Source organism: Cydia splendana, chromosome 14, assembly GCF_910591565.1.
Source record: "Cydia splendana chromosome 14, ilCydSple1.2, whole genome shotgun sequence".
Taxonomy (NCBI): Eukaryota; Metazoa; Arthropoda; class Insecta; order Lepidoptera; family Tortricidae; genus Cydia; species Cydia splendana.
In genome coordinates this window covers 4496876-4512474 of record NC_085973.1, presented here as the reverse complement: position 1 = coordinate 4512474, position 15599 = coordinate 4496876, and the positions used below count along the sequence as shown (strand labels likewise).

Below are 15599 nucleotides of genomic sequence, written 5' to 3'. Positions count from 1 at the left end.
CAAGTAGCCAAAACGTTTCATTGACCATACGTTTAACGATGTGACTGTATACTCATACCGATCTAATTAAAATTGCACAAGACACCCTGCGCATATCTTATGATCCATCTCTTAATCTCACATCTATCTCCATTCTACACTTCAAAAAGCAATTATAAGCTGTAGAAAATAGAGCTTACATTTCAATACGTCGTTGAAGGGAGATACGAGGTTGAATGTGATAGTAGGATTTGCAAAATGACCGAGGCCTCGAATGTATATTCATATATAAGGAGGGGGCGAGATGGTCATAGCATCAGTTGCTCGGTGTCTTTTGGCTATTATACCAACATGAAATCTTTCGTAAGTTTCAACATTTAGATCATACAGTGGATTTGAACGTAAAGTGGCAAATATTAAAGAAGTTGCTTGTGACTTTGGTTTCAACTGTGTTATTTAAAACGAAGCGCCAGGATATGCAGTTGTGAAATCGAAAAAAAAAACAATGTTTAATGAAAGTTCTCGAATCTCGACAGATTATTTTACATTCGAAAATTAATTCCCTTTATAGATCCTGTGAGATTCTCTTCCCTTAAATTGACAGTGTCTCACAGGAGCTGTATACATCACCATCAACCTTATTTATCCATTTTTTTTTTTTTTCCTCTTAAATTTTGTCAAGGCTATTTAGGCAATGTAAAGGTTATTATTAACCCCTGTCTATTGCTACATCCTTGATCACATTTTCACCTTCTACCTTTTCTCTACAGGCTTGCGTCATCCTCCTCGCGGCCGCCGCTATGGCCGCTCCCGGCACACAGGGTCAGCGCGACAAGCGCGGGTACCTGTCCGGCTACCACCACGACTACAGCCTGGATTACGCGCCCGCCGTCTCCTACAGCCTGCACGAGCCGCTCCACAGCCTGAGCATCGCGCCGGCGCGTAAGATCGTCTCTTACGACAAGGTCGTGCATGAGCCTAAGGTCAGTTCAGAGTCATATTGTTACCCTAACGCTGGGAGTGTTCACTACTGCACTCCGCACAATAACATTACTACAAGTTTGTACTTTGAAGAATACCTACGGTATAAACAATTGAATGACTTTTCGAACGCATAAGATATTGTTGTTATGGTTGGTAAGGAGATTTATCAGATCATAAGCTTCTCACGTACATCTTTCCGTCTTCTATTGGCTTTTTGCTACGTATAATGTTGGTCAGATGTTTCAAAATTTGTTTAGAGCTTTAGAAAAGAAATGGTTTTAAACTAAAATTCTTAGTAAAAGCTTCTGAAGCAACTCTATTCCCTATTGTCATCTTCTAAGATGTTCTAATGACCATTCTAATGTTCCCGATTGCACACAAGATAGATCAGATACTATGGAACTATTGGAACTCCAATTATAAAATAACCTTATTTTTCCATAGATCGTGGAGGTGAAGAAAATAGTCTCCGTCCCGAAGGTGGTGACCGTGCCCAGGGTGGTCTCCGTCTCCAAGATCGTAGAGGAGCCCCAGATCTCCTACAGCAGCATCGGATCCCACAGCAGCTTTGGATCCTACGGGAGCATTGGATCCATCGGATCCCACGGTAACATCGGATCTCACGGCTGGTGGTGAACAACCAACTAATTATAGGACAATTTAATATATTACGTTTAATTTAGCTTTTGTCTTTCTTTAATTCCTCTCCTTTCCTCCATTGGCCTAGGCTTTTCTAGTGGCATTAGCAGCCCGAGATATTCGGAAGATTGCAGGTCACTTCTGGGTGGGATTGACTCGGGACCGGGATAAGTGGCGTACTCGAAGAGAGGCCTATGCTCAGCAGTGATAAAAGGATAAGGCTGATATGATGATGATGATGATTAGCAGCCCAGGCTCGCTCTTACATCTTAATCCCATAAATTGGCGTACCTAAACAAGTGTTGTAGGTACAGCCGTTATTAGCACATCTTGATTCAAAACTTTATACGAACTAGACGTGTTTTAGATCATGGTAGAGTCAGTATCAAATACTTAGTAACAACGACATTTTGCGATATTATTTGTTCACTTTGGCAGACCAAAGAATCTGACAGATCAGATGATGCTGATTATATAAGTCAGCATCAGTATCACCCCGAATACTTTTCGTATAGAAATAAATTTGAATATTAAACAAGCATTCTACCTAGTTACAATATTTAGAGAACATTTTGAAGCTTGACAAACTCTTGACAAAACTTAATCTTTTCTGAATGAAAGTCCAAAGTCCTTCATACTATTAAAGACATCCAATAATCAACGCTTATTACCATGATTAGGATCCTCCATTAGTGGTTTAACTAATTCTCATCTAAACCACCAGTTATTGCAATTATTTACGAGTAGATAGGCCGTAGTTTAACTTAACAGCCAGTTTAAATCGTTCTAAATAATAAAATATAGCCTTGTGCTGGTATCACTGGCATGTTTCAACATAGTAGCACTTTGACCACGGTTACCTTGGGTTTGAGGAAAAGAATGAGATAAAATCTTTTTTTTTAATAACATCATGGGCACCAAAAGAGCCCTTTTTGATGATGATGATAGCTGACATTCTTACGTACCTAAGTATACTTACCTAAAAGGTAAGAATATTCAGAATTTTCAAAATTGCCGTTATGTACAATTCGGATGTCAACTGCAGCTGCATTACTGTTGCAATATTGACGCGAGTGCTATCACTGTCAATTAAAAAAAAAACTTAACTTGGTCATTAACGGAAGCCCAGAAGTCCCGACTCAAGATTTGCCAGCGAGCAATGGAGCGCAGCATACTAGGAGTTCGCAGAACCGATCGGGTTAGGAACACCAAACTGCGCTCCAGAACTGGTATAGTAGATGTGGGTGTTAAGGCCGCTAAGCTTAAGTGGGATTGGGCGGGACACGTCTGCCGTATGCACCCGGATCGGTGGGCCAAATTGGCTAGTGAATGGACACCGCAGATTAGCCGGGGCAGAGGTAGACCAATAAAGAGATGGCGGGATGACCTTGACGCTTTTTGCAGCGACTGGCGGGAACATGCACCAAACCGTGATGAGTGGCGGAAGAAAGGGGAGGCCTTTGCCCAGCAGTGGGACACAAAATAGGCTAACTGTCAATTTGTTTGAATAAAAATGAGTGACGGATTGAATGGTCAAATCGCGGCAGTAAAGGATGACTCACGCTAGACCGGGCCAGGCCTGGGCCGAGGCGTCCGACATACCATTTTCTATGACGTCTGATCGGTGATCACGTGGGGATTTCCATAGATAATGAAGCGCCGGAAGCTCTGGCCCGGCTCCAGCCCGGTCTAGCGTGAAGCGTGAGTCATCCTTAATGCGGCGACGGTCAACTTTGAGCATCACTTGTAGGAAGCCGGTGTTGCTCGTAGACTGTCAATCATTTTATAAAGCAAATTGACGGTGACAGCGCCCTAGTACCTACGCCGCAGAAGTAATGTTTCCAGGGAATTTCATTTTCAGAATTTAAATATTTATTATTCAATCATTAATTGAAGTTGCTACAAATGGTTTATGAGTTTTATGACCGTATAAAATGTCAACGCAATAAAATTGGACAAGATTTGCATCAAATTACAGTCCTTAACCAGTAACCCAATAAAAAACAAGTGCTCTGTATTACGAGTACGCTGAGCAACACACTTTGAATTGCCAAATACCGTTTCATTTTTACGTTGACAAGAGTTTTAGAAAAGTAGGTACCTATAATTAACATCTAAATAGGTACGGTTTACATGTCATGATACGGACGGACATGAGTATAAAATTATTACATAAATCTAATAACATAACATAGTCATTAATCATTGCAAATGTAAGCAAAATTTTTAAAATCTTATCTTAATCTTATATTGATATCCTAATAAATTATGTATCTTTTTATTTCGCACGCACCTATTGTATTGGTGCAAATGAGTTACACAGATATTAAAAACCGATTAATAAGATAAATCTGCTTTAACTAGCTTTACTACTGGAAAACCACCATGCAAATACAACAACCGCCTGATTTAAGTGGTAGAGTGTCTTAAAGAAGCGCCGTTCCAAATGTTGCCGATCGAAAGTGGCTTACATTACGTGAACATCTCACACACTCGTACGCGTCTCGTAATTCTGACCTAGGCATTACACTACACTGCAAGGTCAATACCGCATCACGGACGGCTTGCGATATCTTCATTATGTTGTAATTAAACTGGGTGTTATTAATCTCATCTCGACCGGACCAAGTTACTTGCATGGTTTTTTAAATTTCTTATTTAAAATCAAATAAGGTGGTGGTACTAGTACTCGAAATGCTAATGCCCAATAGATGACACCCTGCTGTCACCTCTATTGACAATGACTTAAGTTTCAAGGTGACATGTACTGGGACCGCGTCGAGCACCAGTGGACCTTACGTGGGTTAACTATACGTTAACCATTTTTGTACCTATATATTATTAATAAAATAAATGGACTTTCGATAAGAATAAAAGGAAGAGAAACTTTGTTTGTACAAAATATATTAATTATTTGCATTATTTAAAATTATCCTATAATTTGGTTGAGTTGTTCACCACCAGCCGTGGGATCCGATGCTGCCGTGGGATCCGATGCCGCCGTGGGATCCGATGGATCCGATGCTGCCGTACGATCCAAAGCTGCTGTGGGATCCGATACTGCTGTAGGAGATGCGGGGTTCCTCTACGATCTTGGAGACGGAGACCACCCTGGGCACGGTAACCAACTTCGGGACAGACACTATTTTCTTTACGGTCACAAGCTGGGGACAAAAAAGAAACTTTTAGAAAAACGATACTATTAACATTAGGTCGGTAGAGGTAAGTAGGTACGGTCAGCTGCGGACACCGGCGGGCTCATTCTTTCTTCCGTGGCTGCAGAGAAATAGTATTTAAGGAAATACCATTTCTCAGTATGCAAGGGCATACAAATTAATATGCAGAGGGCGGGCTACATTTTCTCTGCAGCTGATTGTACAGCGTTGGCATTATTAAACTTAGCTTTAAATATTTTTGACGCATCTAATTATGAGTTTTCCATTGTTTTTTAATGTCGTTAATATCAACTGATTTCAAAGTTCAAAGTTCGATTTTTTTATTTATTTTAAAGTTCAATTGATATAGGCAGAATGTAGCGGACTAATTTTCAACCACGGACTTGTCATTGCAATTAGCTCTAGGTTTTAAAAATTCGCGCACTTTATTTTTTATTTTTTAGTAGGTTACCTTAGGCTCATGCACGATCTTGTCGTAGGACACGATCTTGCGCTGTGGAGCGATGCTCAGGCTGTGAAGTGGCTCGTGCAGGCTGTAGGAGACGGCGGGCGCGTAGTGCAGGCTGTGGTCGTGGTGGTGGCCGGACAGGTACCCGCGCTTGTCGCGCTGGCCTGCGCCGGGGGCGGCCATAGCGGCGGCCGCGAGGAGGACCACGCAAGCCTGGTGGAAAGGCAGAATGTATAGGGGTCCAATACCGTCACAAATTGAGCACAGGCAATTTCTAGCGGAGGAAGCGAGATGGTGAGCGCATCAACGCTGAGCACGGCATCGAATGAATTTCAAAATGAATAAACTGCCAGTTGAGGAGGTATTTTTCTTAATAACCGCGCGCTATCGTATAAATCTTATCCTTTTTATAACTTACAGTTATAAATTCTTGGGACCAATAGACGTAACAAGGAAAAGAAACATATTTAAAGGATCTTATGGTTCGCATTCATAATCGAATGACTCCTGATAACGTAATAATTTAGGAGTAGGACCTAACCAACATTCACCATTTGCGGTTACAAACCATGTGGTGCAAGTGGTGCAACGGATCCTTGGATTTCAAACTAATAACTAGTTTAATGAAGTCAAAAATGTTATTTGGTGAACGAATAAAATCAAATATCAATGTTCGCTGTCGAAATAATGAAGATTTATGCCCCCGATCCGATATGATCCTAAAGTTGAAACTTACGAAAGATTTCATGTTGCTAGATTCGTCTGAAGACACAGAGTCACTGATGCTTTGGACATCTCGCCCCCTCCTTTTATAGTATTAACATTCGCGGCCCTGGTCATTCTGCAAATCTGCATACACAAAATCAACCTCGTATCTTATTTGTCGTTGGTTTTAAATGTGAACTTTATGTTATACGTCTGAAGGTTGCTTTTAAAAGTATACGGTTGAAAAAGATATATGAGATTGAAGGATAACATAATATACGCGGGGTGGCTTGCGCAATTCAGTTTAATTTTACATAGCGACATGGTCAAGCTAATAATAAAATCAAATCGTTTATTGAATATGGTCGATTAGAATTTAGAAATAGCTCAACCCAACCAAGTTTATCTCTTATGTTGTGTAATTATTTGTTATTGTGGTCCAGCGATACTACGTGATCGATATTTACTAGTTGATTTTCCATAGAGGAAAATCGTAATTTCAACTGAAACGAATGAATATGAATTTCTGTTTAAAATAAGTACGAGTTAGACTCGCGCACGAAGGGTTCCGTACCATTACGCAAAAAACGGCAAAAAAAATTTACATTTGTTGTATGGGGACCCCACTTAAATATTTTTTTATTCTGTTTTTAGTATTTGTTGTTATAGCGGCAACAGAAATACATCATTTGTGAAAATTTCAACTGCCTAGCTATCACGGTTCATGAGATAGGTACAGCCTGGTGACAGACAGACAGACGGACAGACGAACAGCGGAGTCTTAGTAATAGGATCTCGTTTTTACCCTTTAGGTACGGAACCCTAAAAACGTGTTAGTTTTACCGTTCATATTACGTGTTAACAATTGTGGGTTTAAACTTCGTAAAGAGCAGAAAAAGTCGTTCACAAAAAAAAAGATGTCTGAAAAATAAGGTTTATAATAAGTACCTACCTACTTTCATAACATCAAAATCGAATTTCAGACATATCGAAGCAGCTTACGTGTCCAAAAATATCTGGTTGTATGCGCTATGGTGGTAATTATGCGCATCAAAAATGTTCGGTCTAACTTCACTTCTTATCCTTACGGATGACTCACGCTAGACCGGACCGTGCCCGGGCCGAGGCGTCCGACATGTCATTTTCTATGACCGCTGATCGGTGATCACGTGGTGCTTACCATAGAAAACGACGCCCCGGCCCGGTCTAGCGTGAGTCAACCTTTAACGTGTCCTAACACTCATCTCATAGTAAACATACCTATTCTCATTCACATGACATGAATGACATGTAGGTATTTAGTACACACGTCCATCACGCAATGGGCCCCCGAACACGTGATTATTCGTAAAACGTACAAATGTACATAGGCCTGTAAGAAAACGTGCAGTTTTCTTAACGGGGTCTAGTTTGTGTTACACGTAAATTGTTACGTCTGTGTCAAGTTCATCCACATAATGTGGACCACATTTCTGGAGGTCGGACGAACACATAAGATTTGTTTAAATGTTTAATTAAGATTTATTTTTTATGGTGGCAACCAGGTGTAAAAAAAAAAAAAAAAAAAAAAAAGAAGCGCTGTTGGCCTAGCGGTAAGAGCGTCAGACTTTCAATCCGGAGGTCGCGGGTTCAAACCCCGGCTCGTACCAATGAGTTTTTCGGAACTTATGTACCTACGAAATATCATTTGATATTTACCAGTCGCTTTTCGGTGAAGGAAAACATCGTGAGGAAACCGGACTAATCCCAATAAGGCCTAGTTTACCCTCTGGGTTGGAAGGTCAGATGTAGGGCTTCCAATACCGGGTCTATTTAAACGCATTTTTTAATACCGGTATTTTATAATGCAATACCGGGATCCCGGTATTTTCAAAAACAAGGAAAATGTGCCGATTATACCGTTTAATATCCATTAAAATGATTAAATTCGGCTGAATCAAGAAGACGTCTACACGTCAGATGCATTTAACTGGCATCATGGCCTCATTTAATTGAAACAAGATCTGGCCATATGCGTTAGAAAATATTTGGTGATGAATTCTGATGTTCAGGATATGATATTAATATAATTAGTTCTTAAAATATCAAAAAGTAGAAAGAAATCGAGCAAGGAATTGTAGTATAGCAAACGAATTTTTGGCGGCAAATTTGAATATACATAGCTGGCTGGTTTATTAGGTTGAACTAAACATGTGACTGGTGAAGTCAACAAGGCGGATAAAATGATTGCCAACCTGGAAGGTGAAATGATAATTATTGCAGATGGCGATTATTGTTTAATATCCTAAGCTAAGGACATACATATCTGGTGTTACAGTGAGCCTTTTTTTAATAAAACTCAAAATTTTAAGCGATTCATAGTCAATACGGGGATCCCGGGATCCCGGTATTGATGAAGACAGTTTCGGTATTAATACCGGTATTGTAAGAAGTCCGGTATTTGGAAGCCCTAGTCAGATGGCAATCGCTTTCGTAAAAACTTGTGCCTACGCCAAATCTTGGGATTAGTTGCCGAGCGGACCCCAGGCTCCCATGAGCCGTGGCAAAATGCCGGGACAACGCGAGGAAGAAGGTGGCAAACAGGTGTAAGAACCTGCCCGCTTCCATACAATCGGAGACATGCTCTCATTTTAAACAATCTGAATTAACATGAATATTGTAACATATTTCTGTCTGGTACTAATTTTACATACAAAGCTACTCGCTCTATATTTTCTTTGTAGGTACTTATATCAATTTTTAACAACAAAAACTAGTATCAGACAGATATAATATATGTATTTATGTTACTTACATCGATAAACAGCGATCTCTTCCAGACAACCTTCAGATAGTGAAATGTCGAATGTAGTCAAATTACCTATATATCCTTTCTTGGGCTGGGCTTACTATTTCCATACAAATTAATCTAAATCGATTCAGCGGTTTAAGACAACCTTCAGATAGTGAAATGTCGAATGTAGTCAAATTATTCCGGATGTGGCCTGTAATAGGAGCAAAACATTTAACTGTAGGCTGTACGCCTGTACTCCTCATACTGACCAACATTTATTCAGCAACTTTTAAAAATAACTTGTGGTTTGATTTTTAGGGTTCCGTACCCAAAGGGTAAAACGGGACCCTATTACTAAGACTTCGCTGTCCGTCCGTCCGTCCGTCCGTCCGTCCGTCTGTCACCAGGCTGTATCTCACGAACCGTGATAGCTAGACAGTTGAAATTTTCACAGATGATGTATTTCTGTTGCCGCTATAACAACAAATACTAAAAACAGAATAAAATAAAGATTTAAATGGGGCTCCCATACAACAAACGTGATTTTTGACCAAAGTTAAGCAACGTCGGGAGTGGTCGTGGGAGTGGTGGTGAAAAGTTGTTGAACAAAAGTGTCATCGTTTGAGGAGAACAATCTATGTTTTCATTATTTGCTCCTGTAACAGGCCACACCCGGTATATCCTTTCTTGGGCTTACAATTTCCATACATATTAATCTAAATCGATTCAGCTGTTTAAGCGTGAAGAGGTATATAACAGACAGACGGAAAGAATTACTTTTGTATTTAATAATATTAACATAAAACAAGTAGGTACTATTGCTACGCATACTTTGATTGCGTTCCTCCTGTGCGTGCTGGCGTATATCATGCCTAACAGTTTTAGTATACTTACCTTAAATACAATAATACCTTTGGCAAAGATATATATAACTCCGTATAAGATAAATAAAGTCTAAGAAAAAAACGTGCCTCCGAAAATTTAACTCGAAAAGATAGTGCCCCTTTGGCCTATACTTGAGTAGATGGTGACACTATTTGATATTTATAATTTTAACATATATCAGTGAACGAACAAGAATCGGAAGGAGTTTTAATCCTGTGTCGAAAGATGGCAGTAAATTTACTGTGACTACAAAATTTACCTCGACAATACGCCTCTATAATAAATTATTTTTGCCTTTGGTAAATATGTGTTGTTCCATATTTACAGCACATGGAAATGACCATATTGCAGATATACTTAAAATCATTTTAACTCCGCTTGCAATGCCTATCGCAGCTATCTACTGTGGTAAACAAGTTTCATTTTCTTTATAAGAATGACCGACGGTCTATACTCTGTATCTTTAGGTACTTAAATAAAAGTAAACAAATAATTTGTACATTTTCGGGTAGCTATAACATTTATTGATTAACCATCCAAATACAAAACCACCGATCTGTCACTGAACGACCTGACTTTAACTTACATTTGATCATGTAATGTTTTCACCTACCCTCAACTGGCTTAAGAAGCCATGTGAGGATAGATTTTGTTTACTCTTTTTTAAATACCTAAAGATACAGACTACAGTCACATATAAACTTATTAAATACCGTAATTATGTTAAAGAGGAAGCAGAACGCGTTATAAAGTGAAACTGAGCAATTAGTAGTAGGAACGGGCAATGGATCACTGTGTCGAGTAACATCAACATAGTTACAAGCCCATTTTAAACCTTATTCGAATGACTTAAAGACTACTAATAGTCAGTTAATTGTTGCTGCTAGTATGTCGGCGTACCGGGAAGGAAGCGCAATGACATTAGTTAAGAATTGTATAGAGCTGTTAATATACCACCAGCTTGAAACTGAACCAGCGCCTGCGACGACGCACGGAGGAAATAGATTAATGGTATACTGTATAGAGAGCTGGTTAAACCGTCAGCACAGAGGACAGTTGGACTTAAAGTAAGAAGTGACAGAAGGAGAGACAGTATGGTTTATCTTACTTTGAGACTTACCATGCAGTACTTACTACAATTTTTTTGATAATTTAATTATCAGTACGATATGTAATTTTTGTACATACATACTCACATGTACCTACCAATTGTAAAGATCTGGTTTCCTAGAAAAGCGGTGCCGTCGTCGTCATATCGCTGCCCCAATATTACAAGGTTCTAGGTAGCTGGTTTGTTAGTGCACGACACCTTGCACTTTGAGACTATGCGCTGAAACTTGGCACAGTTGATTCTTAGCTGATCTTGAGCAGAAACAGACCGGTAGACATCGAGAGCCACGTCTCATTTAGTGGGGGGAGGGGGAAGTTCGACGCCGCCGCGCTTCACTTGGAGCAACATTCGGATTTTCGGATAAATTAAGGATGAGGAATCTAGTTTTGGAACAAAAACAATGCACTATCTAACAAAAAAAAAGCATAAAGTAGAAAAGACTAAAAAACGTATTTTTGAATTTTTCATAATTACCAAATTTTTTTTAAAGTGTAGCATGAATCTGAAATCAAAAAATATAGTTGTAAAGCTACACTTATTACGTTTAAGAAAATATATAGTTTATTATACAAAACTGTTGATAAATGGGAGATAGAAAATAATATTAAGCGTGGGTCAGAGTGATCTCAATACAAAATATTATTAAGGTGGGAAATTAACTTACTTATAACTTGTTCTACAATCGTTTATTTTTTTTTGTTTTTCGTATATAACTCGTAAACGGTAGCCTACAGCAAAAAATATCTTTTACGTAAATAATCTGTTTCAGATTTCTTATAAAATAAGTGCTACTTTTTTTCGATAGGATGAGGTCCCCATACCGTTGTATGTGCAGTAACAAACCAGCTAAGGTATGTTTCACTTTTATCGAACTGAAATTTGAACATTGTCATAGTGACATTAAGTCGAATTTCAACTATCTTGAAAATGTAACATAGAACCCAGTAATATTGGGACAGCGATATAGAGGCAGTCTCCATACAAAATACTACGACATCCATATTTAGCCGTATTATTTGTATGGAGACGGCCGCTATATGACGGCACCGCTATCCTAGGAAAACCGAGCTTAACCCCTGTATGAAACAAATGGGCATTAACCACAAATAAAATTACTCGGGGCCGAAGTCCTTTGGGATTAATTAAAACGGTCTATTAAAACTGAAATCAAACTCATTTAACGTGTTAAATAATAAGCACGAGGGGCATGCACTGCAAAACAAATTAATATCAATAATTCACATTTGAATTTATAAACATTGAGACATGAACTATTTACACTTTTTTTACTTGATACTTTTAACTACTTATTTACATTTATAAATGCTTGGGCATGATTTATGTAAGTACTAACTCGTATACTTTTTCATTCTATTACACATAATTACTAACAACAAACGTCAAGCAATTGTAAAACATTATCAATAACTCATGTAACCATGATGCAACAGCACTAGGTACTGTCTTGGTGGTAGTGGTAGCTCTATGAACATCGTCCTGAAACTGAACCTGCGTTTGCGCATCAGTAGCGCCCACGCCGACGCGCGCCGCGGACATCGACATGGAAACTGTGAGTGCACTTTCGTTTACATTTATTAAAATAGTGGAAAGTGCTTGAAAAAAGTTAGTGTGATGACGTGTTTATGAATAGTTTTGGACACAACCCTGAAAACCTATTGTCGTTTTCAAAACGTTGTTGTTTTTGTTTTGTATAATAATACCATAGTGTTTTACTTGCTATATAATAATATAGGGTATGAGATTATCTATTTACCTATACTCGTACCTTATTTACAAATTATACGCAACGCAATATGCATCTACTTAATAAATCTACACACGATAATGATCTTATTGGCAAGGCATATATGTACGTGTCATCATAGAGTTTTAACTGTTTCTATAATTTTCAAAAGCTTCAATCGAGGCGAAGCGAGTTTTGTTTTAATTGGGTGTAAACTGTATTCCAAGCGATGAAAGTGAACGCTAGCTAATGAGATTTAATATGATAACATTAGACATTCGATTTAATAACGGGATTTCCTAAATTAACCCGAAGCTATAACAATTTGTCTTTTATTATAGCGGTCGTTAGCCCTCCTCGCGCTATGTGTCGTCTACGCAGAGCCTCTCTCGGGGGCCAACGACGCCCCTGAGCCTCTCAGGCCCCTCCAGCAAGTCCTCAAAACTCGCAGCGACGCCTTTGACCCGTACGCCAACGAGTACATCCAGGATTACGAGCCCGTGGCCTTCGCTGCCGTCCCCCTCGGCAGCCCAGTGCCAATAATAGCCGTGCTCTCAGAAAACCCACTAGAGCAAGCCAAGCAGCTCGAGAAAGCAGTGGCCACATCCCTCAAGCAAGCATACGCGAAACCAGACTACCAGCAAAACTTCATCCCAAGTGACCCAACCGAGTATCCAAGCTATTACACGAAACCTTACGAAGAATACCAAAAACCTTACGAACACCTAAAATCGAAACCGTACATGCCCCAGGAATACCCGAAGTATTATTCATCTATTGAATTTGCTAAGCAATTTCCTACAATGGAATACGCTAAGCCCTATCCTCCTGTGGAATACATTAAGCCGGCCCCTCCCGTGGAATACACTAAGCCTTACCCCGTGGAATACGTAAAGCCTTACCCCGTGGAATACCCTAAGCCGTATACTGTAGAATACCCGTATCGTGCTGCGGAATACACGAAGCCGTACCAAGAGGAATACGTACGCGAAAGGCCGTACCGAGAAGAGTATGTGCGCGAGAGGCCGACCGCAACAGAAGAAAAACCGACGATACTTTATGCGAGACCGAATGGAAATGGAGGATACACGTATTCGAGAAGGCCTTTAAAGAAAAGGAATGTGAAGAGGCCTCAGAAACAAAAGCCAATGATTATAAGGGTTCATAAGTACAGAGTGATTAGGAGTCGCAGATCAGAGCCTGATATCAATTTATAAAGTGTTTTGTGATTAAGTGTTTTGCCTGCTTTTAAAGAGTTGCATAAAGTGGTAGCTTATGTGATGAAACTGATGAAACTACACTGTGTTTTAATCCGCGATGGGATAAAAAGTGAAGTTGTACAGTGGTGTTTAGTTGTTTTTATCTATCTGTCAATAAAATATGGTCTGAGGACACAGACAGATTCATAATGGCCGAACATTTTTGGATTAAATTTATTAGAGTCGTATTAATATTTATAAGAATTTTCGACTTATTGTAGGTACCTACTGATAACTTTTAGCAATTTGATCTTTACAGTTAGTTAAGATTGCATAATTAATACTTGTTAACCGTTATTTGTTTAGCAAAAAAGTTTTAACATAAGATACCTACCTAATGCAAATAATCTAAAAACGTAGGTAGATAAAAAAAAAACAAAAGCTTATTTTTTTATAACATTGAATTTTTTTCTAGTTTTAACAATTGATTTAAGACTTTTAATTTTTTATGTATGCATTTATAACAATGTGCCTAGTCTTAGATTAAAAAATCTACTGTCTAATTACCTACTTCACCAAAGTATTTTTCAAGTGAAATGACTGATAACTTATAAGTAGACTGAATAATCTTTTTTTACTTGTATAATCTAATTTATTAGCATTGTAGTAATCTTGTCATAATCAAACGCAGTTTTTTATTGCGGTTGTGTCTAGTATTATAGAAAGTGATGTTAATCAGTGTTTTATTATAAATGTATACTGAAAAACTACTGCATTTCGTTTTATAAAATACATCTTGAAACACAATTAGAGTTAGACCAAGAAAAGTCTGCAACGAGTTTGATAGCGCACGCAATGCAAGTGCATTGACGTAAATCTCACGACGGGCCTTATGGGCACTATAAATGGTACTAGTTCAGCGAGTTCAGCGGTGTTACTCACGAATTCAAGCCAATCGTGCAGTCTAACGCAACTAGTTGCAACCAATCCCAAGCGTGTTGTGAACTCATCAACCAATCGCGACGTAGCGGTGGCACACCGTTGTATTCTTATTGCCCGTATGGCCAGTCCTGATATTGCCCGTATGGCCAGTCCTGAGATATACATCAATGTGCAAGTGTTATTTTAAACGTCAAACTTCTATGAAATTATGACGTATAAATAACACTTGCACTGCGCGTGCTATCAAAATCGTTGCAGTCTTTTCTTGGTCCTAACTCTACTAAGTCCAGACCTAACTAAAATGGGAACTTTTATCCCTATTTTTGTGACACGACCACAGCACACAAGACACTCCTGAAAAAATACCTACCCCATGGAAACTTTGTCCAATAAAATAATTTGTTATCACTAAGGTAGCGATATTGTGTATATTAAGCCATCTCATATACACCATCAGTATAGAGTTGCTCTTTGTTAAAATCCATCCTAAACTTTATCCGAGAGCGCGCTAAACAGGCTTAGCTATACCTAACTCGCACCGTGTTTGACAACACAGGGTGTGGAAGCGTTGTCTTAAGCGTCAAACTTCTATGAAATTATGACGTTTAAAATAACACTTGCACACTCTGTCCTATCAAACACGATGCAGTTAGCCTGACTCTACCCTACTAACTATACTTATTAACCGTGAGAGGACCAGGGCATTGAATGTGTACGAGCACATAGGAAGTTTATCACTATAGTTGTGTGGTTTTACCAGTCACCTGCAATAATATGTTACTCTTCGAAGGCCGCAAAAATATGTGACACCCTCTTATGGCTCTACAAATAAGATCGTGTGAGATATTTTTGCGGCCTTCACTGTGTAACATATTATTGCAGGTCACTGTACATAAAATATACACGGTGCATGGCCAAAAAATAAGTGCATTTCCGTTGCCAGGGAGGTTTTTGGATTATACTGAGCAACTTTTACTATGGGACCAACTCCGAAATCGCGAAAAAAAATGTACC

General features: G+C 39.0%; 3 protein-coding genes across 3 annotated transcripts; 2 read left to right on the top strand and 1 right to left on the bottom strand.

Annotated features, from left to right (window-relative positions):
- The first annotated feature begins 256 nt into the window (after positions 1–256).
- LOC134796858 (uncharacterized) lies at positions 257–1645 on the top strand. The gene is made up of 3 exons (XM_063769066.1): positions 257–342; positions 750–962; positions 1408–1645. The coding sequence occupies exons 1-3, from the start codon at positions 331–333 to the stop codon at positions 1597–1599; spliced, it is 417 nt and encodes a 138-aa protein (XP_063625136.1). The 5' UTR covers positions 257–330; the 3' UTR covers positions 1600–1645.
- A 2911-nt stretch (positions 1646–4556) lies between these two features.
- Positions 4557–5996, bottom strand: LOC134796941 (uncharacterized). The gene is made up of 3 exons (XM_063769134.1): positions 5963–5996; positions 5230–5439; positions 4557–4766 (listed from the first exon to the last, which is right to left on the bottom strand). Exons 1-3 carry the CDS (start codon positions 5972–5974, stop codon positions 4557–4559), a joined length of 432 nt encoding a protein of 143 aa, XP_063625204.1. The 5' UTR covers positions 5975–5996.
- Positions 5997–12072: 6076 nt separating this feature from the next.
- Positions 12073–14021, top strand: LOC134796857 (uncharacterized). Its single transcript, XM_063769065.1, has 2 exons — positions 12073–12270; positions 12786–14021. Exons 1-2 carry the CDS (start codon positions 12262–12264, stop codon positions 13659–13661), a joined length of 885 nt encoding a protein of 294 aa, XP_063625135.1. The 5' UTR covers positions 12073–12261; the 3' UTR covers positions 13662–14021.
- The last annotated feature ends 1578 nt before the right edge of the window (positions 14022–15599 follow it).

Excerpts from the sequence above, each read along its gene's own strand:
- LOC134796941 (XM_063769134.1), bottom strand. Across the intron at positions 4,767-5,229 it reads AGATCGTGCATGAGCCTAAG|CTTGTGACCGTAAAGAAAAT; the intron begins GTAACCTACTAA and ends TTTTGTCCCCAG.
- LOC134796858 (XM_063769066.1), top strand. Across the intron at positions 963-1,407 it reads AGGTCGTGCATGAGCCTAAG|ATCGTGGAGGTGAAGAAAAT; the intron begins GTCAGTTCAGAG and ends ATTTTTCCATAG.